At 40.5% G+C, this 26,240-nt stretch overlaps 1 protein-coding gene across 1 annotated transcript in view; it reads right to left on the minus strand.

Moving 5' to 3' along the window:
- The window catches only part of MNAT1 (MNAT1 component of CDK activating kinase), a 119,050-nt gene that overhangs the window by 78,102 nt on the left and 14,708 nt on the right, over positions 1-26,240 (minus strand). Inside the window, exons 2-3 of the mRNA XM_066551887.1 lie at positions 6,704-6,856; positions 5,012-5,085 (exon numbers count right to left, since the gene is read on the minus strand). Of these exons, the coding sequence (XP_066407984.1) occupies positions 5,012-5,085; positions 6,704-6,856 (227 nt within the window). The remainder of the gene's footprint in view (positions 1-5,011; positions 5,086-6,703; positions 6,857-26,240) is intronic.

The raw sequence follows: 26,240 nt of genomic DNA on the forward strand, positions 1-26,240 counted from the left end.
AGGCCAGAGGAAATTTGTTCCAGAGAACATTGATCTACAGCCATTGATGAGAAACACTGTCCTGGTCCTCAGCATCCCCTCCTCAACACTCACCTGTCCACACTTCAAGAGTGAAAACATTTAGGACATTTTGTTGCAAGAGTGGAAAAGGGTAAAAGAGGGCAAAAAAGTGTTAAAAAAAAAAAAAAGGAAAGTGTAACAGTGTAATCTGGATCTGCCTACATCAATTTCAGTGTCAATAGCTGCCCTTTAGTACATGAAAACAGCATCTTCCCTCCTCCAATAAACACCTACCAGCAAAACAAGCTGCTCTTTGACACTGCATGGTTACCAGTGGCCAGCCAGCAGCCAAAACATCTTTCAACATATTTTCTAATAAATTTTTCATGAGCTTCAAACGTCTTTTCATCAATATTTATAGAATACAAATTCTTGCCATTGTATCCTCACAATACAGCTGACAAGTCTGCTTTGCAAGGGGCACTAGGGCACAAAAAATAATTAAGATATTATTTCCCTCTCTTGTCCCTTGTCCCCTCCACAAGTTACTTGGCATTTAAAACCCAACAACTATAAAACCAAAGAACACAATTGCTATCACTCAACATACAGACTTGAACATAGCTAGGACTATGCAGCAGTTTTTTTATTTAGCCTGCTTTGAGTTTTGCCAGAAATTTATTTTAAATGTACTACTTAACTTTAAATAAGGAAAAAAATAGAAGTAGAAAAACTAGAAAGAGTTAAAAATCCCAACTCATATGCTACACCTACCCTGAAAAAATATTGGTGTAGATCTGAATATGAGTGGCAAAGCAGATGGCTGGTTTGAAAAGGTTTCAAAGAGAAGACAGACTTATTTTTGTCCATGTTGAAATATAGCATAAGCCGATATAAGAGGCCTGAAGCCCTTCAGGGAAAAGAAACAGAAGCTGTTTTGTATGCAACAATTATTTATCTTCTTATCCATCTCACATTGGTTGGTTTATAAAATGACTTGCCTTGAGACATCTGTTAAGTATAACAGGAAGACTATTGTGTTTTTTTGTGAAACATTTCATTCTATTTAGGTGAAACTCCCAAGTTCTGAAATTCAGCCTCTACAGGGACTTTCTCTGTTTTTCAAAACAACAGCATTCATTATACAATTCTATAACAAATGGAAAAACATTTTCCTAGTTATAAAAAAAGAAAATAAGACAAAAATTTTAATTAAATGGCACAATAATTGAATGAATGAATATCACTGCACTGCAGGACTAAGTTCCTCAAAATCTCCCTGTTTTAGACTAAGGCTGAAAATTACTAGCATTAGTTCATTATAAACAATATTGCTCCCATCCTACTACAAACAACTCCTAAATTATCATCTTCCTAAAACCCCAGGCTGGGAATGGCAGAGTGCTACAGAGGGAGGCACAGCCTCATCCTCAGTCTGCCTGGGATGTCCCAGGCCACCTTGGCAACTTCCCTTGGTGCTTTTGAGCCTGATCCCTGTACTTTTAAAAGGGGTAGTACTTTTAAAATGCACTGAGGGAGAGAAACGATGGAAAAGAATTTAACAGGTCCCTTCCAACCAACATTTCTGGGATTATAACAAAATACTTATCAGAAACAAAAGAAAACCCACAGTTAAGCCAGAAAAGTCAGTTAGGTATCAATGATTATTTCTGTTTATCCTCAGTGGTCTTTTACTGAGTCAACAACTTTTCCAGAAGAGCTGTAAACAGCAGTGAATGACTGAAATCACTCAGCCCCATCACTCCAAGACCATTTTGGCAGGAACAGTGTGATGATGAGAACTGAAACAGATCTTTGATAAAGCTGCCCAATTTCCAGTTGTGTTATTGCCCGTGTCAGGACCAGCAACACCATCCTCGAGAACACACACACAGAAGGGGAAAAAACCAAACCACGAAACAATAAACAGCACAAGCCACAAGTGATCACAGATAGCAAAACCCTTCCTATCCAAGGATCACTTGTCAGATAAGTGTTCTGAGAGGCAGCTGGTATTGCATAAAGGAGGATCAGGGAGATACAGGAATACACCAATAACAGCAGCCTCCTTGGGGCTGAATGCTTTTTAAAAAGCAGCAATTACCCAGAACAATCGTGCTGCGGTAATGCCTGGGGGCCTCACTCAGGTACCAGGAGAAGGTGCCAGGCACACGCTGGGAGGCGGGTCCTGCTCCAAGAGCTTTCACACAGGGCTTGGAAAAATGGCCAGGGAGATACTCTGGGGAAGGAGAAATACTTGGGGGAAGAAGAAAACTCTGCAGAAAGAGCAAGCGAGGACCCTTTAACCAGGTCCCTGTCATCATATGGGCACAGTCCCGACTCACTCAGATACATGTTGCCCACACCTTTCCCAAAGGCAGGTTTTAACCCTTTCACTTTGTTTTTATTCCTAGTGCTAATAACAATAAACTGTGCTTATAATGCTCTCAAATTGTCCAACTGATTTTTCTTCTGGGGAGAACTCGTTTTGAAATGCGGTTTTTATTTAAAGCCTTGTTAAACACATTTTAGCCCAAAGCATTATTCAGTAGCTACACTCTAAACCACTTCAAAAACCTGCTTTTTATAATAGAAATCTTAAAAGGTGACTACCCTAATGTTTGTTTGACCTTCCCACACACACACACTGCTGCTGCACCATCCAACTCTTCTATTTCAACAGAAAAAGTCTGTAGGTATAAAACAGCTGATATGAAGGGGGAAAATGTGTTTGAAGTGAGGTCAGCAATTCCTGTGTCTCATTCCATTGCTAGTTTTGGAGCTGACCTACCTGGAATATTTGCAAAACTTATCAGAATCAGGGTCACATGAAATACACCTACACAGGATGTTTACATTTTGTCTGTGCTAAGCAACTACTTCATTTAAGCCCCTACAACAACCCCAGAAACAAAACCTTCCAGCAGAGAGAAAAAAAGGTGAAGCTGCACTTCCTCTCACAGAAAAACTGAAAGTTTGGGGCTTGGGGAGAGGGGAAACCTTCCCAACCACCAGCAGCTACTGCAAGTCTGCTGAATGTTGGCTCCACAATTCAAAGCTGCCCTGCACATCCTTTCTTTTCCATCTTGCAGCCCAGTTTTCCACATGAGCAAGCCAGCAGGGAATTCAGAGACACACAAAAATGAAATAACTCCTCTCAGCAGTAAAGTGTGAAATGATCATGCAGAGTCAATGACTTTTAACATACTGTTCAGTCAGGCACACCATTCACAACATGCACAGGAAAATGTCACATCAGACAAGTGCCAGGTGGGGAATTCTGCCCAGGACCACAGCAGGGATGGGCTTGGGGACAAATGTGCAATGGGCTTTGTCACCAGGGAGAGCAAACAGGCCTTGAACTCTTGCCTAAAGTGGTGTTGTTGAATCTAACCTGTCCTCTGGGATCTGTCTGGAGTTGGAATATCATAAATGAACTCACTGACAGTGAAAATTAAAGTCTCTTCTGACTGCACCCCTTCCTTCCTCTCATCACCCTGGCAGCCACATGAATGAACTTGGATGCAGTTGGACTTCCAATTCCTTTTAGTATTTTAGGTGTTCCTCTCAGGTAACTAACTCCAATTCCTAAAAACTCTATCAAGCTCCTTCACTATGCATTTGCAGGGCCAAAACAATTATTGGCCAAATCATTTTTTTTTCATAAGGTTACCAAGACCAGCCAGGTTTCTGCTGCTTCTAAAACCAAGTTCCCAGTACAAGATTTGGAACCACTTGCAATGTAACCACCTAATCCCAAGAGCTGTAAAACTTTAACATCCTGCACAAATTCATGAGGTTCACACAATTTCAGACAAAACTTCAACTCCCTTGTTACAGATGTTGAAAACTCCTGCAACAGCAGTTAAGTGGGAAATTATATTTAATGCTACATGAAAAAAAGTAGTTTTGCTTCCCATGAGCACACAGATTCTTCCAGGATCCTCTGGCCATTCTTTCTCTTCATTGCCTCCTTCCCCCATACCATTCCAAAAAATATACAAACAAAGCTACACCCACATCATCTCCTCCAGATATCTGGACCATGTGAGTGTGACTGGTGTTTCCCAGCCACACGATTTGGCTTCCCAGCCTCAGCCTCCTGGTGCCAACAAAAACATGATACATTGCTCACAGCAGTAAGTGTTTGGATACATTTCTCCAAAACACCACAGTGCAAAAAGGAGCAAGGGCTCCTTTGAGAAAAATGAAGGAAAAGTGTCATCTCCATGGTTTCCTTCAAATCACATTCACTGCCCCTCCTGCATGCTCTAAGTCACCTCTTCTTCCTCCAGGTCAAAAAAAAGAAAAGCCTCAGAAGCTCATAAAAACCAAGAACAAACCATTTAGGAGTCACTCCTTTGAACACATCCTTGTTTTTCTAAGCAAAACCCATCACTCCACTATAAATCACAAGTCACCCTAACTAAGAAGAAAATAAACCCTGTTGATAACATTGTCCCTTCCCCAAAGGGCAAAGTTCTGCTTCAGCTAATCCAAAGAGAAAGAAATCAATGTCTGTTCCTAAACCTTCTCCTTCTGCACAGCAACATAAAATGCTACCACAGTGGTATGTAAGGTCATCAGCTTCAAAGCAGTTTCAACTACTGTACTTGCAGAAGCAAAAATGATGAAAGACACCATATGGCTTCTGTCATGGTAGATAAAGCTAATGGAGGGATATAATGAAAATTTCAATTTCTCCTCTCTTTGTTTAATCTTTGCCAGTGCAGCATTGACAGTCCCCTGCAAGCCTTTCTTCTCCAGCTTTGTTTCCTCATTGGTTTGTGTTTTTTCTCTGGCAGATAAAATGTTTTACTTAACAATGTCCTACAGTTCAGCAAATATGATTAAATCCAGAAAAAAAAAGTAATTAGATAAAAATCTGATACTGTGATAAATCATATTACAGAAACTGAACTTAAACATTCTCATAGGCAGCTAAGTCAGAAGATAAAAGCCTATGGTCTCACAAGCACAGCACATCAAAAATTCAAGCATTAAGACTTACCAATTTCTTCTATTTCTTCCAAGAAATCATTATATTCATCTAGAGTGGGAAAGTCTTCCTCTCTTTTATTGTATCTTTGAGAGAAGAGAAAAGTATTTATAAAACACAGAGAGATGCAATTTCCATTCAACAAAGCTTTTGCTGCAAGCTGATTAAGCATTGATCTACTTTTATCTACTGTGTGCTTTGTGACTCCCAAACTGACCAGAATCTTCACTGGGAGACAGAAGTGCCTGCTCCAAAGGAAAGGAGGAGCCTGGAAGAAATCTCTGCTATCTTTGCCTATTGTTTGCCAATTCCTTTTCCAGGGTTACAGGTAAACATGAGCACAGAGGCCAAGACAGAGTAACTCCCAGCCAGCCTCTTAACAAAGGCAGAGACAACAGCAACACCCACAATAAAAAAAAAAAAAAGCTTTTCTACAACAATCAGAAAAGAGAGTTTGGCTTTGTGCCAACAACAGAAAGCATATGTCAGCAGCAAACTGAAAATGCTACACAATTATCTCATTTCATATCAATAGAGCATTCCAGCACTCATACTCACCTCTTCAGAGCTGGAAAAAGTAAAAAGATGAAGGGACAACTGGCTTAGAACATGGGCAGCTTTTGAAAGTCAAGACAGGAGACTTTCTTCCCAAGAAAATATAAAAACTAGATTCTGCTTGATCTGCAGACCGTGACACCAGGAATATAAAAATCCCAAAAATTGAGGCCATTTTCCAATCTGGGGGCATTTTTTCTGCCTCCTAAAAACTAATCTGGCAAACCACAGCGGGCCAAGAATTTTCCAACATTTTCTCTTCTAACTAAACTTTATTCCATGTTTAATTGACTTATTACAGATTGACTTCTGTTAACTTCAGTAGACTTTAAAATCCAACATCAAAATTTTCACTGCTCTCCACATCAGCATCTTGGTATTCAGTGGCACAGTTTCCCCACATCTCAGCAACATCATATGATTCATTTACTATTGTCCCAAGTTTTAGATAAAGGCTGACAAGCTTATAATTTACCTGTAAGTTCACTTAGGCACACAGAGCTCTCTCTGGGTTGTTACATTTATCAGATTTTCTTCTATTAAAACACCAACTGGCTCCCATATTTTCTTTATAAAATGCTGCTTTACTGGCCACAAGGAGTGAGATGCAATCTTAGACCTCATTTATCTCAATTTCAAGAGCTTTCAAATCTGCATGACAGACTGGTAACACCAGGCTTGTAAGGAACCACTTCCACTAACAATTGCTGTGTGAAGCAAAAAACAATGTGAACTCTCTTTTGCCCATTTTGATTTTGAAGGGAACTGGCCTTCAACTCTCAGAACAGGTCCCCAGGGAACAAAACAATCAAGGTCCTGTTTCTTGCTCTGCTGCCATGTTCACCCCCTCAATATCTAATCATCTCCATTTTGGAGCCAAGTCTTTGCCAAAGAAGGCCACATAGAAACATTCAACATTTTCTAATACTAAGCAGGAATCCCTCAAGGCTAAATTGAGAATTCAGCTCTCAATTGTTGCACAAAATCAGATTCTCTGAAATCCCTCCATGATAAAATGGAGTCAACTTTTATCGTTTGCCACTTTAAAAAAAAGAAAAATCTCCTCTGTACTACTGAACAAGTAAATTTTTTTAAATGTTGATGCATGAAACACATCCACTTTCTGTTATTTTAAATGGTGACACTCACATTTTCAGCACTTTCTTCCGGATTTCCACTTCCTTGTCGACAGCAGGGTCCTCAAAGAGCTGCACCCTGAAGTTGCTCTTCCTCAGGGGGGTGTCACACTCGTGGCAGTTCCCAGCCCCTCTCACAAACAGCAGCTCCACACAGCTCTCACATCTGTGGCAGAAAGGAAGGGGTGCAGAGGTGTTGAACAGAACTGAAACACAGGAGTGTGCCCCCCTTTTTGCTGTTTGCACAGCACATCTGCCCTGGTTTCACTTTCTGCAGCACCCACCAGGGGCAGCAGGCCAGGGCTCTCCACCCTCCTGAGCAGAAGAGGCTCAGCAGCACAAACACAAGGACTCTGACTCTCCCTGCCCAAACATCTCCAGCTCTTTGCTGGCACCAAGCACCAATCCAAACAAAACGATGGGGTCTGGATCAAGGGGAAGCTGTTACTGACACCAGCAAACCCATTTCACATGAACCAGACTGCAAGATCCTTATTTACTCTAAGCATGACCTCATTGCACAAAAACCCTGTTTATTTTCTTGATGCTGCAGTGCAAGGAGAACTCAATCCAAGCATGGACACAAATCTTGCCTGCAGACTTCCAAGCCAGTCCCATCACAGAAGAAGTGCTACAAACCTGAGCTAAAATCCAGCCCAGCAAAGCTAAAAGAATAAAAACCATTTCAGTCAGCAGCCACCTTTATGCAGCTCTCCTGTGCCTTCTGGTAATACTTTTTAAATTGCATATAAAATAAACTTTACACAGAGACTGCACAGAAATAAAACAAAAATACCTTTCTGTTTTTATTTCTTTTGACCTAATGAAGACTTCAGATTTTAACAAGATACTTGCTGACCAGTCAGTTGGCATTTATCAAAGGAAGAACACATAACAAGAAAGCTGATTTTAAGAAAAAAGTACTTGGGTAGTAATAATGTGCAAATTTCTAGTGGAGGACAACACCTGCTGCAGTCATTTCCTACTGCTGGGGAGGCAAAGGGGAGCCTATTTATAGCTTTGCTATATTGAAGCCAGAACAGTTGTACATTAAGGGCTGAGCCATGTTTTACCTTCACAAACCCAGCACAAAAGCTAAACAAGTTAAGAGAAACAACACTGACATGGTTGAGAAAGATCTTAAACAAAACTTTCACGCTGCTGACCTATCCCCAACTAAACTGGTTCCAGTCCTTACAGAGGCAGAGGTGAGGAGAGCCAACCAGTTCTACCCAGCTGCTGTTTTCAAGATTAGAAAGTGCAAAACAAACACAATTGTATCTCACAATTAAAAAAAAAAAAACAAAAAAAACCAAACTTTTTTTGTTGTTGTTGCTAACACAGAGAGCTACAGCTTCAGCCTGCATCTTGCACAGCAGCTGCCAATGTTAAAGAGCAAACCTTGAATTTACTTGGGCATTTTCCTGCCCCAGAATTCCTTTAGTTAGAAAACAAAGTGTATTTATAAATACAAATTATCTGGGTAGGGAACAATTAAACTTCATTAGCACACTAAGCCTGAAATTTAGAAGCTGCTGGGACATGAACTCAATAAAATAATGAGAAATTAACATAATGTACATAATTAAATCAATTTATGTCCCCACTACAAGAGGAGCAAGAGTAAATGCAAGAGAGCAGGCAAGGCAGGGAAAGGGATTTCTCCTTCCTTTCTCCCCCAGCCTGTCTGTGCATGCAGGAGCCCAACACAAGGACAGATTCACTGTCTCTATTCTGGCAGCTCTTGCTGTTTGTGCTTTTCAACACAGCAGCCAGAGCACAGAAAAGTCCCTGCCTCCTTTTTCCTAAGTTATAGAATAGGGAATAAAGCTACAGAGCTCAGCAGGTGGATCCAAGTGCAGGTGTTTGTATTGTTTTTTATCACAGTATTGCCTAAGGACCAACAGAACAGGGGCTCCATGTGCAGGATATTATTCACAGACAGTAGCACCTGAAAGTACTTCACTCCCCCCTTCCCTAAATCAAAGACACTTCATGTTTGCACAGGACTTGACTATGGAAAAAATCCCTCCTTGGAAAAGCACTTCATACAAGTGCTTCCATGCCTTCCCCAACTGAAAGCACTGTTTCTAAGGCTGCAAAATAGCTTTCCATACATAAAAAGATGAGTCAACACCTCACTATGGGAATCCCACATCAGGTGATTGCATTCTCACTCACTCATGCACATCCACCCTTATATTTATTTGGAGATAATTCCTCCTGAATTCAAAGGGGGCTGTATGGGACAAGTCAAGGGCAGAGCTGGACTCAGTCCATGTCCTGCCTCCTCTCCCATCTCCAGACAGATTTAATACACACAGATCCCAAACTTCCTTCCAAACAAATCTGTCATCCTTGCCCCCACAAACAGCAGCCACTCTGCCACCAATAGCATTGTTGGGTCACACACTTCCATCTGATTCTTGAGGAAGGGAAAAAAGCCATTTCCCCTGCCCTGCTCCAAGGAATTCCTTTTGGTTTCACTGCAGACCACTAATGTCAGAGCATGTGTCACCACCACAAAGGCACATTGTTATAAAGGTGGATTTAATGAATTCTTTCACATCTTCAAATAAAGATTTCAAAATGTGACTTGAGAAAAAATTATCTTGCACTGTAAAATTCAAAAATACTTTTTTTTTTACTTCCATTATTTAGTTAGCTAGTTATTAAAATATGTAGCAATTTCTGTGACTTCACCAAAGGCACCCAACTCATTCAATAGCACAGAGAGACATCCCAACCCCACTGGTATTAGAGAGCTCCTCATGGCACACAAACCACATCATTTCAGGAGATCCTTTTCTTTCCAAATCCAACTCTTCCCCACTGGCCTTACTGTAAGGACAGCTGACCGTGGAAGCAGGACACCATTCTGTGTACATCTTTCACTGGCCAACACATTATATGTGGCTTTCTCCAATTGAGCAAAGCACCAAAGCAGCTCCTTAACTCGCCTTCAAATCAGGGTCAAAACAGATGGCACTCTGTTTTCTTAAATTAGGAGCCTTAAATAGGCAATTTTGCATTTGTATGTGTATTACGCATGCAGATATGCTACCTATATAAGCTATTTTTAAAAATAACATCCATACATTTGTTCAATACTTGAGTTTGTCTGAAGACAGCAGCTTCACATGAGAGCTAAACAAATGGTGTGATGTTGCTGCTTCTCTTCACACCAGGGCTGCACAGCCTCTGCAATCTGTATTCTACTTCATACACTCACTAAAACATTTCCTTCTGGATTTGAGTTTCTAGCCTGAGAACATGTGATCAGGATGAAGATATCAATAGAAAATGCCCAAGGATTTACACATGGACATACAACAGGGAAAACTATCAGTAATGCCAAGCAGGAACAATGAAGTCTCCTGGTCTTTGACACCAATAAATATTAGAATGCTCATTTTCATTTCATGGACAGTGGTTTTATCTGTTGTCCTTCTCTTTAATCCCCATGAAATATTAAACAAAAGGCCCAGTCTCTGAGCAGTCTAGAACACCACATTTTTGGGGGAAGCAAACAATAAAGCATCTGCATGGTTTGGCACCATCAAAGCACAAGCAGCACTACAGGCCCTCATGTCCAAGGACTTCAGGATCACACTAAATGTGCTTTTGGTACATTGCAGAAAACAAGCAGAGGTTCCTCCCCAGAAAGCTGTTAAGATATTTATCAACTAAATTACACTGACTGGGAACTGAGTGTTTGTTTTGGACAGAGTGTCTTCAAAGGGTACAGGATTTGTGCCCAATCCTGCATTCCTCACACATGCACACACTCACTTCATGCAGGGAGGATGGCAGACAAGGAATCAGCCCTCTGGGACACTGAAGGATGAAAATGCCTCACAACATTAGCATAGCTTGATGGTGCTGCTCACTTTTTTAGCTTGGCTGGCAAGGCAGCAAACAAAACAGATTAAAGGAACAGCTATTTTCACAAGCAGGAACACAAGATATTCTCTCAAAATTTTAGATTCTGCTGAGCATTACAAAAGTGTGCAGAACTTTAGATATGCAGCCATTAATCATTTCAGTAAAAAAAACCCCAAACTTTATGGCTTTTGCTGTTGAGTAGGAGTATTACAGAATGAGTTACTACCCTTCTTTACAAAGCCTATTTTTAGTAGATAGACTCATTAAACAGCATCAAACACTTAGAATTTCTAACCTTGAGCTTTTATAACCAAGATGTTTCTGTTGTTTCAAGTAACAAAACAACAATCCTCTCTATTATGGAAGAAACAGTTTCAATTAAAAAATAATAATACAGTCTTCAATACATAGCCAAGACTTGAACCACAGACAACAGGAGTGGAGAGAATCAGCAAAAATGACGTTTCCACTTGTTCCTCAATTTCCATGTCAGAGGGAAATTTACTTATAGAAGTGGAATGACTTGATTTATGGGGAGGGAATATTAAAAAACAGAAAACACACACATGAGAAAGCTTACAGAATGACATCTAGTTTTTTAAATCAAAGATGCTTCTAGAAACATTCCTGGGCTTCTGGCTTAGCTTGGATTAGACAATTTTGATATTCTCAAGCAGGGGTTCTTGAAGTGAGACAAGAATAAACCTGTTTATTTCACAACCTTCAGTACATTTAACAAGTCACAGTGGTTTCTGCTGAGCAGCCAAGAGCTCATCAATGACTTGCAGCTGGCCACTGCAGCTTTATTTTCTGGGCTGAGGGACCCATAGACACAGGTTCTTCCTGGAGTCTGCAGCAGCCATGACCTCTGAGATCCAAAAGAGTCAAAAGAACCCAGCAAAAGCCATTTTTTGCCATATTAAAGGATAAGGAGCAAAAGCAGAGCAAAGAGAAATTTGACTTCAGCGACACCAAGCACCTCTGAGAGCCTCAGAATAAAGGAGCTTAAAAGATCAGTAGGGAGTTAGGGATAAAACTCAGTCAAATTTTCCTTTTCACACCTCAGCTTCAGGAATCCACAAATCCTTATTCAAGTACTTGCAGTAGCTGCTGCCTATGTTTGTTGGGCCATCTCTTCCCTGACTGCCAAATAAAAGAGGCAGCTGGGTGAAGGAAGAATCCTGTCCAGATTTTGTTAAGTTCTACCAGGGGGGATTTTGCTGTCCTTACCTTGTGAGGAGACCCTTCAGAGCGCTCTCAAAACCTTATTTGGCCAAAAACCCCACCCAATGGGTCTTGTCTTCAACTAGTAAATAAACAGGTCTCACAGGCAGCCCATGTGCCATGCAGAGACTACAGCTCATCATGGCAATAGGACACAGCCTTCAGGCAGGAGCCACAACTCTATCAGATTCAGATGGGAAGTGCTCAATTCAGATGAGAATGTTGGGGTTTTAAACACTGCTGATAAGCTATCTGCAGTCATCTGCAGCTCCCTTCTCTTCAGCTCAGTCACACTGTGACACAAAATCTCAGAGATTGCTTTGCTAACATTTCATTTTTTTCAAATCAGGACTCCAGAGAACTGATCTGAACTCCCTCCTTTAAGCAACAAAGCAAAAGCAAAAAGACTCTGGTGCTCTGCCTATATCTGTGTTATGTCAATTCTCAGCATCATCTGCCAGGCCTCTGAGAACACAATCCTCCTTCTAGACTGTTTATATCTTTTGGGAAAAGGATGCACGCACACCACTTCTGTTTCATTTTTGTTTTGTCAGACAAGTTCTGCTCCATATTGCAGAAAAGAGGAGGTTAAATGAGCCCAGACATCTCAAAAATTTAGGAGACATTCAGGCACAGTTAACCCTATTTTCCAAACTCCCAAGTACATACTCTGCTATACAGACCAGGTCCTCTCAGCTGCACCAGAAATAAAGCAGACCAGGTAGTGGCTGAACAACAGCCCTGACTGACTGGGATTTCTAAAGAAAAAAAAAGACATACTGAGTCAATTAATAATAAATATTTCCACCACCCATCGTGTTTCAACATCTCTACTACAAAACCATTTCAAGGGGCTTGGACCTGACAAGAGAATTTGCAGCAAGCTAAAACTTAAATCACTTTTATCCTTTCTTTTTTCCCTAGGGAAAAAAAAATTAGAGAAGCTTTTATGTTATTAACTCTAAATAGTATAGAAAAAAATATTTCTATGAGTATTTAAATAAAAGTGGTTTTTCCTGACATAGTGCTGCCTAGTCAATTAAGGACACAGTCACAAAAACGTGTCTTACAGCACCATTCTGCCAGTTTGGCCAAACAACAGGCCAGTACTTGAGAGGCCAATTCTTGACACTCCAAGAGCAGCTGTGTGGCACTGAGAAATAAGGGCTTTCACAATGACTAGGCACACCAAAACCGACCCAGGATTTACTCAGTGTACCAGAACAACAACTCCAAATCCATTATGGTCTACTGGGCAAACACATGCACTAAAATAATAATTCAACTGTGTCAATAACCTTTGCTATTATGCTTTATTCTCCTTCAGTGAGAACTTTGCAAGTTTTCAGAGTTCTCAGCAAATATCAAATTAAATAGTTTATTAGGATTGCCCACAGCACACCTGAACTTAAGTCACAATTACGAAATCTCCCAAGCCTGTCCCTTTTTAGACACAATCCAGCTCCACGTCACCCATTGTCTCACAGGACAAACATATTTGTCATTAACAAGTGTTGAGATCTCACACCAGACTCTACATGAGAAATGTTGCCCCCCTAGCCCTCCATATCCATTCCTTGCCTCATGAGAAAGTCCTGCACTGTGTGGATGAGCTGACAGATCTTACTAACCCAAGTAGTACTCTAAGCATTCACTTGCTCCATCACATCAAACACCTACATAAGCCAGAAATCACATGGGGAAAAAACTAAAATATAGACAACAAAAAATAAACACTTGGGGGTCCCAAAATAGTCACAACAAATCTTTAACTTGAAATCTTTTACTGAAACAAGACTTCTACCTTCTGTCCTGCATTTTCAACACATTTTAACAGGGCAACAACAGCATGTAGGAACAAGACAAGGAAATGTGGCTTTATGGTAAAAGGGAAAAAACATTAAAAGGTATTTGTGGCATGATGGGATATCCTGACCACATTACTGAGGGCTTGTCACGAGACACTCCCATATTTCAAGTCTAATCTCAGAGTAGGAAGATAAAATTGATAAGACACATCTGTCAGAGAGCCAGGCATATGACCAAGGTCTTCCAAAATACAACAATGATTTGGGGTCTCAATGGGAAATATGCAAGGCTTTGAAAGTCTGTCAAAAATCAAAATCTTGACCCATCTTTCACAAAGATACCATTGAGTGATCTACAAATGTTGGCTCATCTCTCCTGGGTATTGGGAGAAACCAAGCCAAATTCCTGCCAAGAGCAGAGACTTGTATTTGACTTGAAGCATGAAAAGTATACAGTCCAGTTTCCTCAAGCTATTCAAATACAGAGACAGTGTGGGTGTATGCACACACAATTAAAAACAACTGAAAAAACAGCCTGGTGGAGCAATAACTGCATCAGCCATGTCCTGGATAGCTCTGAAACCCCTATCAGTGCTCAAAAAACAAAGTGTAACAAAGTGATGTCCTCCCTACCACTAAACTTCCTTAGTTTGAAGTGACTGAAAGAACAAGTTGCCATGACCAAGTGGGAGCTCCTGCATAAATCTTGGTTTATGATACAATAAAATCAAGTGTTTCTTTTTATTTAATCACAAATGAATGGCCAAACTCAAAGGTTAAGACATCATCTGCCATTCTGATAAGCAGCAGAAGTCCCAACAAGCCTGAGTTTATATATTCAGCTTGGGAACAGCAGAAGTGTATCCCTGCATGTTAAGTCAGCACCAGCACCAGAGAAGCTGCTGTAACCTCACTGCTGTGCACTGTCCTTCCCCTGCTGTCCTCTCCCACAGGCCAGGATAACATTTGTGCAGCCACACAGTTATTTCTGTGTTATTTTTCAGCCAAATAAACTCTCCCATTGGGTGCACCACACAGGCAGGTCACAGTTTGAACAAGATCCCTGAACTGAGATCCCAGGGATTTCCACTGGGTGGGAGGGCATAAAAAGCTGTTCTTCTCTCTGTTTATTAGAATTTCTCCTTCCCTCCTCCAAAGCTTTTGGAGCATACTCAGCTAGTTTATCTTGATCCAAAAGTATAAGGAGAGAAAAAAAGACCCAAAAAGTGTCCATCATTATTTCAGGGTACCCTACAAGTTGCTTGATCAACACACCTCTAAAAAGCTGAGTCAATGAACAGTTAAAACACAAGCAATGCAATAATACATGGGGTAGCAGACAGAGGGTAAATACTATTTTTTAGACTTGCTAAAAATAAGACAGCCAAAAGACCATGACAAATTATTTCAGAATACTTTACACAAAGCACACAAGATTACTTTACAGCCAAGCCCTTCCACAACAGAAACAGAATACAACACAACTGAAAAAAATGAATTAATTCATGCATTTGAAACAAGTCAGAGAGTCACTGGGAGCTCATCACTTAAAGAGCATCAAGCAGAGAAAATGACAGCCCTAAACCAATTAAATAGCACCTCATGGTTCCCCTGCCATGTGGGACAGTCAGGAAAAGGCACCTGACACCCAAGGTGGCAGCAGAAGAGCTGCTGGTGTTTCAAAGTCAGCAGCAGGATGTGAGGTTTAACCTGAAGTGACCAGTGTGGTTCTGGTCAATCACACTCAAAACAGATGAGTTCATCCTATGAATGCACAATTAGATAACCACAAGATTAGGAAGATTGGCTTTTCAGGAAAAACAGCAGAAAAAGCTACTGAACTATAAGAAGTCCAACCAATAGAGTAGAACTTCATACTGGAAATTCTATTTCTCATCAGTCACAACAGTGGGGGTCTGGAATCAGAATCAACAGGAGTAACGGGACAAAAAATTAGTTAAAAAAATTAATATTACTTAGTTTTAAAAAGTTTTGTAAGTTAACAAGAGGATGATTTGATGACCTGACAGTCTTCAATAGGTAACCAGATTTGGTAGAGATGATGTCTCCACTCATATCTATGGTCCTGGTTGTGTGCTCTAACAACTGAAACCCTGAAACAATAATAGATTAGGAAGGAAAACAAAGGAGAGAGAAAAGCTAAAACTATGTGTATCTTAGAAGATCTGGGCTATGCTTGTCTTCCTTTAAAATTTTTTTTCAGTATTCAATCATCTGCTCCTTCTGCTCATAACACTAATCACTCTCAGCCATCAGCCTGAAGCATCCTTCCAAAATTCAACAGAGATTAAAATTCTTCTATCTAAAAGCAAGCAATTTATCTAATTTGGAATAACCTTTAATACATATATGTCAGAGACCCAATTCACTTCACTTGGATTTACTTGGATCAATTTTTTTACATGGTGGAAAGAGAACAGGTAAGATCACACCATTCTGCTCGTCCTTAATAGCCAATACAACACACAGAAGAAATTGGAGTAAGAATCCCCAGCTTGTCTTACTTCAGACAGAACATGCAATTTGTCACGGAGATATATTTGACTAGCAAAAATCCTAATATATTCTACTGTAAAAAATCCTTTCTGCAGCAAAAGGTGGTGGTCATACTCAACAAATCATCCTTCCCTCCTCTCCAGCCCAATACAGGCTCAGGGAACTTGGTGCTTTTCAAGGCTGCTGCCTTTCAGTGAGACCAAAAGCCCCAGCAGCCTTTGAATATTTTTGTAATATTCAGTAATATTTTTGCTGTTGAAATCACATGGGTTTTCTGGACTAATGAAGGTAATTTTACATCATATCACAATTCCCTACTGAAATGTCAGTTGATTAGGACATCATTTATTCCCTGCCCTAAAGCACCATTTAGAATGACTTGCTAAATCTCTGTTGGCTTTACTACTGCAATTTGAATAGCTGGACATCAGAGAAGGAAGAATGATCTCTATGAATCCCTTTAATACCTCACAGAGCAGAGCTCAAATTATTCTGAACAGTAAGATGCAGAAAAACAAAAGATGCAACCAGTAACACTTTTATTGCCATCTTTCATCCAAACTCAGACTCAATCCTTCAAGAAATAAGCCTAGGCAAGTATGTTTTTAAAAGAAATATTTTGGCAAATCTACTTTCTTTTTTAACTTTAGGTTAAAAGAGATGTAAAGAATGAACCCAAAAGCAAGTAAAGCATTTCCTGTTGGAATGAGTGTCTCCTTTAGGAGGGGCTGTGCTACCTGGTGCTGAAGCTCATTTACATCCCATCACCTCCCAGCACCTTTGATCCACTGCTGATCTTCAGCATCCCAGGCACCTCCTCAGGCTCTGTGCCTGCACTCCCTGAAACTGCACCACTGGCACACACAAGTGCCTCAAATTACAGGTTTAGCTTTCATTTCTGTAGCCCAACAGATTTTTATGGCACTTTCTTTAAATGCTTCTTTCTCTCCCTAATCTTAATTTTCCCCATTGTAAATGCAAGGACAATATTCATTAGAAAAACCCCAGAGCAGCAATTCTGTTTCCCCACCTCCCTGGTCTCATTTGGGAATCTCCCACTTCCTACCAATTTTTAAGGGTCATTCCTCACTTCATTTTCACATAATCCCCAAACAACCATTATCACATCTTTTCTCAGCATGAGATAAAATATAGACTGTGCTTCATAAACAGTGGAGACCTTAAGATTACATTCTTGGTGGGACACAGCATGACAAATATTTCAGGGATGTCTTGAAATACCCTACAATATCCAACACGTGGCCAGTGAAACAAAACTCAAAAAAAACCAAGTATATTTTGACTTATTAGAAACAAATAAAAAAAAAAAAAAAAAAAAAAAAAAAAACCCACACCAAAACCTCCTTCCTCCATCCCACCCTGACCATTGAGCAGGTCAGGTTTCAATTTCCTTTCTAAGGGTGGCAGAAATCCTGACCTACTTAAAGCATGATAGGGAACTCTTTTTTTTTTTTTTTTTTGTATTTTAAATTTAATCATTAAAAAAATGCTTTTTCTTCAAGCTCAAAAAAAAGGCAACTGCTATTCTAGCACATTAAACCACTTGATGAATGTCATGCCAACTTTTTGAAGCTAAACTGTAAGGTCATATTCAATGCAGCTACTTTTAGGGATTAAAAATAAGGAGAACATATCAGGCCTTCATTAGCTGTGCTGGCATCTCAATCATTTCCTACAGATTGTGGGGAATAAAAACCCAGCCCTACCCCAGTGAATTTGGAGGGAGCTTCACAGGTTATCAAACACAAAGAACAAAGTGAGCAAACACATTACTCACCATTGCAAAGACATAACACGAGCTGCTCTCTCAGAGCTGCAGCACATTTCAAAGAATATTATCACAATAAAAATTTGTGATGCAAATTTATTCCTTCAGTGTTTCTTAGTAGGAAAAGCAATGAGGAGAATCAGTTGCACAGAGGGAGCAGAAGCGAGACAACTCATATTAACAGAGGATCAAAAAGATAAAAGCAAAAAAGTTGTAACAAAATACATTCTGTTCTTGTTAGTATTTCTCTCAGTGCCCATTCTGCCACAAACCACACAAAGCAGAACACCCCAGTGAAGTTACCCAGCAGAGGATGCAGATGCTGGGACAAGAGGAAGGAGGACACACAGCTGCCTCCCCACACTGGTGAGATGATCATGATCAAATTGTTGTCAAATGATTTGAAGTCAGATAAATATCCACAGATCTGTTCTTCATTATGTGAAGTTCCTCCCATGTACAGCACATTCAGAGTACAGATTGTTGGGATTTTGTGTCTGCCTTGTTTTTATGGGTGGAAATAGCCTGGAGGAGTATTTTTGAATGCCTGTTTTAGCATAAATTCCACCTGCCACCCTCTGTGGGACTGGTCTAACTTCCTCATTTTGCAGAGTATTTTTGTTCATTCCTATCTCTGTGTAATGTTAATGGGAAAGACAAGAGTTCTCCATTTCCATTCACTACTTCAGCTGTAAATATCACACAGACAACCAAGCCCCACCATTATCCATGGCTACATCCCTGTGCTTTGTGCCACCAGAGCCCACTGCTCCCCCTGATTAACTAAAGACCCATTGAAAACAAGTAAGGGAAAGGAAATCTGGCCCAAGATTCAGATGATCAGTTGCAGACAATATTTGAGCTGATCTGTTTTATCCAAACATCAGCTGAGGAGCACTCCACAATGCTGCATGTTCTCTCATAATAAACCACACTGCTCCATAATTACACAGGATCTGTGCACAATATTCAAAAGCAGTATTTATTTAGGCTCACAACTGTATTAAATGCCATGTGTAAAGAACATTGTTCCTGGCCTGAGAAAGTGTGTATGGTATTTTCCCTATCCATATAAATCACACACAATAAATGCTTGATATTATCTAGTGCCACTAAAGCAGTCAAATTAAAACAAATCAGGGGAGAACAAGCCTGAGTACACAACTCTAGGAAGTCTGAAATACAGGATTTCATGCTTTTTATATGCTCTGAGTCTCAATCAAATTGTAAGCTGTACACAATAACGAAAAGGATTTTTTCACAACCACGCATTCAAAACACAAAAATTCAAATTCGATACATCTATTTTACATGTGATTTTTTGATTCTACAGATCCTTCCAGAACACAATAGCCACTAGCAAAATCCATGGTGACCAGCAATTGGGAGATCCAGTGAAGACACAAAATAAAGCAAAGGATGAGTTTTTCAGAAATCAATGACCCTTCCAATTCCTGACATTTTGGGGTGCCCACGTAACACTGCCCACCTCTAACTTTCTTGACCAAAGCAAGCTGCATGTGTGCAAAATATTTCATTCTCTCTATCCAAAAATGACTCTCTAAGGCGATACCACACTGACAATCTACTGTTATCATTTTATGATGCTATTTTATATTCCTGCTCTTTATAACACATTTTTGTTAATTTCTCTAAAGCTCTCAGATTCCTGTGAACTTCAGCTACATCCTTAACTTTCAATTTTAAAGGGTAATTCATGCTGCTTCCACCCCCTAAAACCACATGCAACATTTTGGAGAGATGTGTAAGGCATTCCATAGTTTATCAGCATTTTCTCCAAGAAACATTAGGATGTTACAGAAAAGTGATCACCTTCCCTACTCTCACAAAGCCCATATGCCAAGTTTAGTGGTAAAAATAAAATAAAAGGGATCCAAAGATAAGGAAAAGATGGATTGCTTGTAGATACTGAAGATTGCACCCTGGCTATTGCACACAACAATTAAAGCCTCAAAAGAATCCAGTTAGGGACACAGGCTGTGGTCCATGAGTCACAGAGCCATTGTGCAACTCAGGTGCCTGAAAAGCAACTGCAGCTCAACTGAAAAAGCCATTTACAGCCTACCCAGGGCAGAAAACACCATCGTGGGTGTTTTCCTTGGAAAACCCTGTAAAACGAGTTTGGTGACACCCACTGCAGCACAACCTGAATCTAATGCACAAAGTTAACCAGTTCAACAAAATTCCCCCGTGAAAAAAAGTGCTAAAGGTGGTGATGGAAATCAGAAAGATCAGGCCACATTCCCAAGATGATTGAACCCAAGAGTGAAAGACCTGCCCTGTCTGTCCAGGTGAAGCAGAACCATCACCTGCTGCCCTGCCACCAAGGGCAGCCCTCAGTTAACTGGGGCAGGGGGATGTCAGCCCCAAAACTGAACCCATCAACACACCCTCATTAGCTGGAAAACAAGCATTGCCCAGGTCACTAGAAATAAATAAATGTGTACATTAATTCAGTGATCCTGGGGATATAATATTTTCCCCCTCCTTTCAGGAGGCATTTCAATGTCTCTTTATGCTTAGTGTCATATTTCAACCACTACAACATGCTGAGCCTTCAATACCATTTTGTATTAAAAATAGAATACATGACTCAGATGGTTTTAAGACATAGATGCTTACTCAAAAAAAATACTCCACCCCAAAATATCACCTTAACATCAATAATATATTCAGCTTCCAGAACTGACAAGTACTCATCTGCAAAACTTCCAAGCAATAGAACTGAGATATGTGTGAAATATTGGGGTTTCTGCAGAAATCAGTATTATTAAACAGTGCAAGGAAACTTCCTTGACCAGCCCTTGAGTAGTTTTAAGGCAAGGGAATGCCAAGATGATCAATTTTCACCTTTTATCTGAAAGTGTTCTCATGGAACAAAGGCTCTCTCCCACAAAGGAGTATTTCCTGCTGGTCATTCCCTCTTATCTGGTTGCTGAAGACCTTGACAATACTGACTGGAGCACTCTCACTTCTCAGGGCAGCTGCACTTAAACCACACAGACACAATCACACCCCACTGATGCCCAGGCTGTACAGGTGGAATTAAATCTCAGTCAAATTCTCATAGGCTTTAAATGATAAACTGTTAAAACTGTGGGAACGTGCACAGAGGAGGCAGCTTAAACACAATACAGTTTAATTGCATAAAGATGTGAATGCACTAATGGGATAATGTATGTTTAGGTTCTGCTAGGGAGGCAGCAATTGTCACTGTGAGCACAAAGTCTGACAGCTCAAACTGTCACCAGCACCTGCCTCACAGAGTGAACAGTGAAAGACAAATCCATGTGATTTCTGCTCAGCAGCTTTTATCAAAACCAGATTCAAGTGAGGCTAAATGGTCTAATAAATGGCCAGGCCAAAAGAGGTTCTTTGGTTTTGACAATATACAATTAAGCCACTTTTCACATGCCCAAAATATCCATTTAACAGGCATGTTAACACTCAAGACTTCATCAGTGATAAGCTAAAAATGTGTGGCTGAACAACAGCTCACAGCTTGTACATTCTCAGACATGACATGTCAAAATGTGAATATGTTCAGGTCTATCTTTCTATGAAAAAATGGGCCTAATCCTTCAGTCAGTGACTACTGGCAGAGGTGAACTGCCTTCAAGGCACTCTGGAATTGAGGTCTCAAGGAAGAAGGGGAAACAAACCCTCAGTATTTGGTGGGCTTCAAGGAGGCCCCAGATTCAGCTCCATGGTCTTATTTGAACAGTCTCGCAGGTATCACCAGTAAACAAAAAGCCTGTTCATTGCTGTTTGCAAGACCAGGCCCCTCAAGACAATGGCCTACTGAAAGCAAACAAAAAACCACTACACAGAGGGGAGAAAAGGGAAAAAACCCAAAAAACAGACACTTGAGAAAACACTTATTACATGTACCAGATAAATCCCATATAGCTGGAGGTTTTGCTTTCCCTAGCAACACTGTGTGGGTCCAGGACAGCCCAACATTCACCTCTGCAAGCAGGCCCAGCTCTGAGGCCATCCTTATGCCACATATTGTAGAAAACTCACCAGGAACTACTTTTCACTTGTTCTTTGCTACAGACAAATACTCTCCAGTCTTTGTTCAAAAACAAATACTATAAAAACTAATTATTAGGTATTAGACTAATATTAGACTATTTAGACTTAGATTACTAAAAGGTAACCTGAACACTCATCCAGAAAAGTGAGAGCTTAAACTCTCAGCACAACAGACCACAACCTGCTCTGTTTCCACTCCAATACAAGCAATAATCTTTCCACTGCTAAAACCATAAGATTTATCTTCCTGCTCTGCAGGCATGACTTGTGAACCATCAAATTCACATACAGCAGAAAAGTGAGGACAAGAACTGCTTTGCCCAAGGGCTGGTCCAAGACATGGAGTCTTTCACTCTGTGTTCTGGAGTCAAAAGTGTACATATTTGGGCACAGCACCAAAAGTGCAGACACTCACTCCTGCTTGTCCTCCCTGAAGATGACTTTGCTGCAAAGGTCACAGGGCAGAAACGCTTCCTCTGTGTTTCACAGGCTGCCGATGCCACGTGGGGAAAATGCGTCAAGGCGGTCACTCCCAGAGCATTAAGGAAAACCGGTTACCAGACAATAGCCTTCCTCAGCTCTGAGAGTGTTTACAAATGTGAGGAATGCCAGTGTGTCCTAGCATGCCAGCTTGAAAATAAGTCAAGCACCTGGCCCTTAGCACAAAAGGCTGACTCACCTGCACAGCATCTATTCTGCTTTGAAAAGACCCCACGTTTTACACTCCTGGGGACACAAAGTACTCTCATGACCTTGATGGGAGCAGACTTTTCCTGCCCTTCTCTCCCTCTGCACACACCCTCAGCACAGACAAAGTTGTGGGATGGCTTCCCAAGCCAGGGGACAAGAAAGATGGGGACAAAGATGATTTACATACATGTGATCTCTCTGATAATGCACAGACACCCCCTGACACCAGCTGCCTCCTCTGTTCCACGGGGAAAGGTGTGAAAAAAACCACCACGGAGATAAGGAGCCACAAATACTTAAATCTATGCTCTATGAAGTTCTAATTCCAGTGTTATTTCCCATCCCATCCTGAAAGCTCCACTGAAAACTCATGCATGAAACTGGGCAAGTACTGTAGGAGACACTGAATCAACTAACTCAGGAGGAAGCTGTTTCTTGTTCCTACTGTATCTTCACCTTCCCTGCCCAAACCTGTTCACTTTTTACACACAGCTCATCCAAGCCTTTTTCCTTTCCTTGCAGAGAACTGTGAGTTGGGACTCATGAAAGGTCTTCTGGCTACTACCAATGTAAACAATATCTAAAAAAAAAAAGGAGAGAGAGAAGAGAAAAAGCAGCTTGGTGACAACAGCCATGACACATCAAATGTCAAACTTGCTTCATTGCCATTCCTATTACCTTCCAAACAAATTTTGCTTTGTATTACCTTCACTTTCATTTACGTAGAGAAGAAAAATAGGCCAAACAAAACCCATCACTCTTATGAAGGATCACATTGTGCACTCTCCTGAGTAATCTCTCATACCAGCTTTTCATTCACACTGGTGACAACATTACAAGTCCACTGTGAACCAAATCCCTGCACAAGTTTTGAAAGAACCATGAAAATAGCTAAACAAGAAGAGATGTGAAAACTCTTCCCCCACTTCAAGAAGAAAGTTGTCTCCTCCCCAACACAGCTCTCTTCAAATTGCAACACTTTCAGTAATCCACAAGTGATCCTTTTATTTTCAGGAGCAAACTTTACATAACATGAAGAGGCAGCTTCTTGCCATTTGTTTAAGTGAAATCCCAATCCAAGCCACACCGTGTTTGAGCAAGAGACAAATGGAGCCTCTGCAAGCTCAGGTTGTCAACTAAAACAAACAGCTGAACTCCCACAGAAGGGACTGGGGAAATTGTGTGGGATCATGTGAGATCAAAGCTTTTTCTGCATGGCTGACACACACCTAGGGCACTTCAGGCTGCTGGAATGTTACCAGGACAGCACTCCCCTGGCACAGCACTGGAGTTACCAGCAAAGATACATGCAGCTACCTCAGACAGATTCATATATTTATTTTTACTGGTATCTAATAGGGCTACTACAAGTGCAAGGTCAAGTCTAGTCCTACAGTAGCTTATCCTATTTCAGATCTGCTCTGCAACCTCTACAACAACACATGTGCCCAGGAGCAGTACAAGGAGGTAATTCAGCTGATAACCAGTCTAAAATCCTACAAGGCATCACCTTCCTGAACTGATTCACCATTCAGTGCCAAAAAACAGGTTGGAACACAAGGATGGGACAGGTATGTGACACAGGGAACACCTGGATTTGAATTAGCTGGAGTAACCAGGGAGGCTCAAGTGGAAGTCAACACACTCCTGCAACCAGTAATTTTAATTTGTTCTCTTAACCACACTTCTCTTCCTGTTGTCCTTATACATAAAAGGCATCACCCAGTGATGTCTGATCACATCCAAAGCATAAAAATTTTACACCAACCTGGACAGTAACAAAGCTCATTTGTGCTGAAAACAGAGTCTGGGGAGAGCCATAACATTTTGGGCCCAAGTAATAAAAAAAACACTGGAAAGAGTACGACCACAGATGCCTAGCAAAGATAACACAAAATTTAAGACCTTCAAAGGTATCCCTGCACATGGCAGGGGGGCTGGTATTAGATGACCTTAAGGTCCATTCCAACTCCTTAACACTCTATGATAAAACTTGTAAAAATTCCAAAATTATGATGCACAGAAAAGCTGAAGTATCATTTCCCTAACTCATGCAAACACCCTTTACTGGTGTACACCTTTACACCAGCAGCTACTCACGGGATTGGCACATTCTAAGTTTAACACTTGACATCAGGAGGCTTTCTGAAGGCTGGCTTTATTTGCTGGGGAAGCAGGCTGTGTATTTGAGGATGAAGTGTTGATGGAAAAGAAGTTCACAGAATCACAAGGTTGGAAAAGACCTTTAAGAACATTGAGTCCAACCCATGCCCAAACACCTCAATTAAACCATGGCACCAAGTGCCTCATCCAGTCTTTTTTTAAACACATCCAGGGATGGTGACTCCACCACCTCCATCCCCCTTTTAGCACATATAAAGATGTAGAGACCCCATAAAACCATTTTGATTTTTCTCATCAGTAAGATGAGACAGCACTGCTTTAATATCACAGGAGAAATACGTAGGCACAAAAAGTTTTATATCAAGAAAGCCAAAGAAAAGGAAGAAATCAATGCTCCTCTTATTCATTGCATATGCTTGATATGTCCAAAAAGTAATGGATTAAAATATTGTGATTATAGCATAAAACACATCCTGCAAAATTAAAAATACCATTCCATGTCAATAACAGTACCCTACCATATAAACAGAGGAACCACACTAAGCCTGAGTCCTTATCTTGCAATTTTCTAACTTTTGGGTGCTAAACTCTAAAACAAAGCTTGGAATGTAGCTTTTATGCACTAGCTATACATTCCTCAACAGATTCCAGGCAACAATATTCAATTTATCCTTGAAGAAACTAGAAAAATAATTCTGGAGCTATTAGGAAAGAAAAATAAACAGTTTTATTAATGTAGTTGCTCCAATCTTGAACAAAAAAATGCTCTCTCATCATGAAATGAAGTTGGATTGGTGTATTTATTACAGTCCCTACTCAAAAGCTGACCTAGTCAAAGCCTGGCAAGTAGAAGGTCTGGTATCACTCAGAAGAAGGTGAGTGACAGCCATTTAAGATCTTTGAACTGATCACATTTAAAGGGGCAGATGTGGACAAACCTCCACCTCTCCCTCATCTCATTCACCTTCAGCTTCTACTGTAAATAGTCCAAGCCAAATATGAGAAGTGACAGTATTAGAACAAACTCCAAGTCTGGTGCTATCAACTTATCTTAAATAAACTGTTTGTCTGTGTTAAGTAAACTATTTAACAGAAAAACAACTGTCAGAAAAACTGATGTACATTTTTTTAGAAGTGAAAATAAATAGAAGAGGTTTGATCCTGAAAGTAATCATCACATGCAGATTTTCACTATTTCTATGGGCTACTTACATATGTGAGGCTACTCTGGCACTCAAGCACCTGAAGAACTGAGCCAGTCTTTTAAAGCAACAGCCTTGTTAACACAGATCCTTCATCCACTCTTCTGATGTACTGCTCTGCATTCCCAACAGCTGGAATTTGATTGTTTGTAATTAGCCACATTAATTCAGTAAATATGGGTATCAGTCCACAGTGGAAGTGTCCATCAGTGACACAGAGCTGTGAAATCTCTAGACCAGACCAGCACAGCA

This window comes from Molothrus aeneus, chromosome 6 (genome assembly GCF_037042795.1).
Source record: "Molothrus aeneus isolate 106 chromosome 6, BPBGC_Maene_1.0, whole genome shotgun sequence".
Taxonomy (NCBI): domain Eukaryota; kingdom Metazoa; phylum Chordata; class Aves; order Passeriformes; family Icteridae; genus Molothrus; species Molothrus aeneus.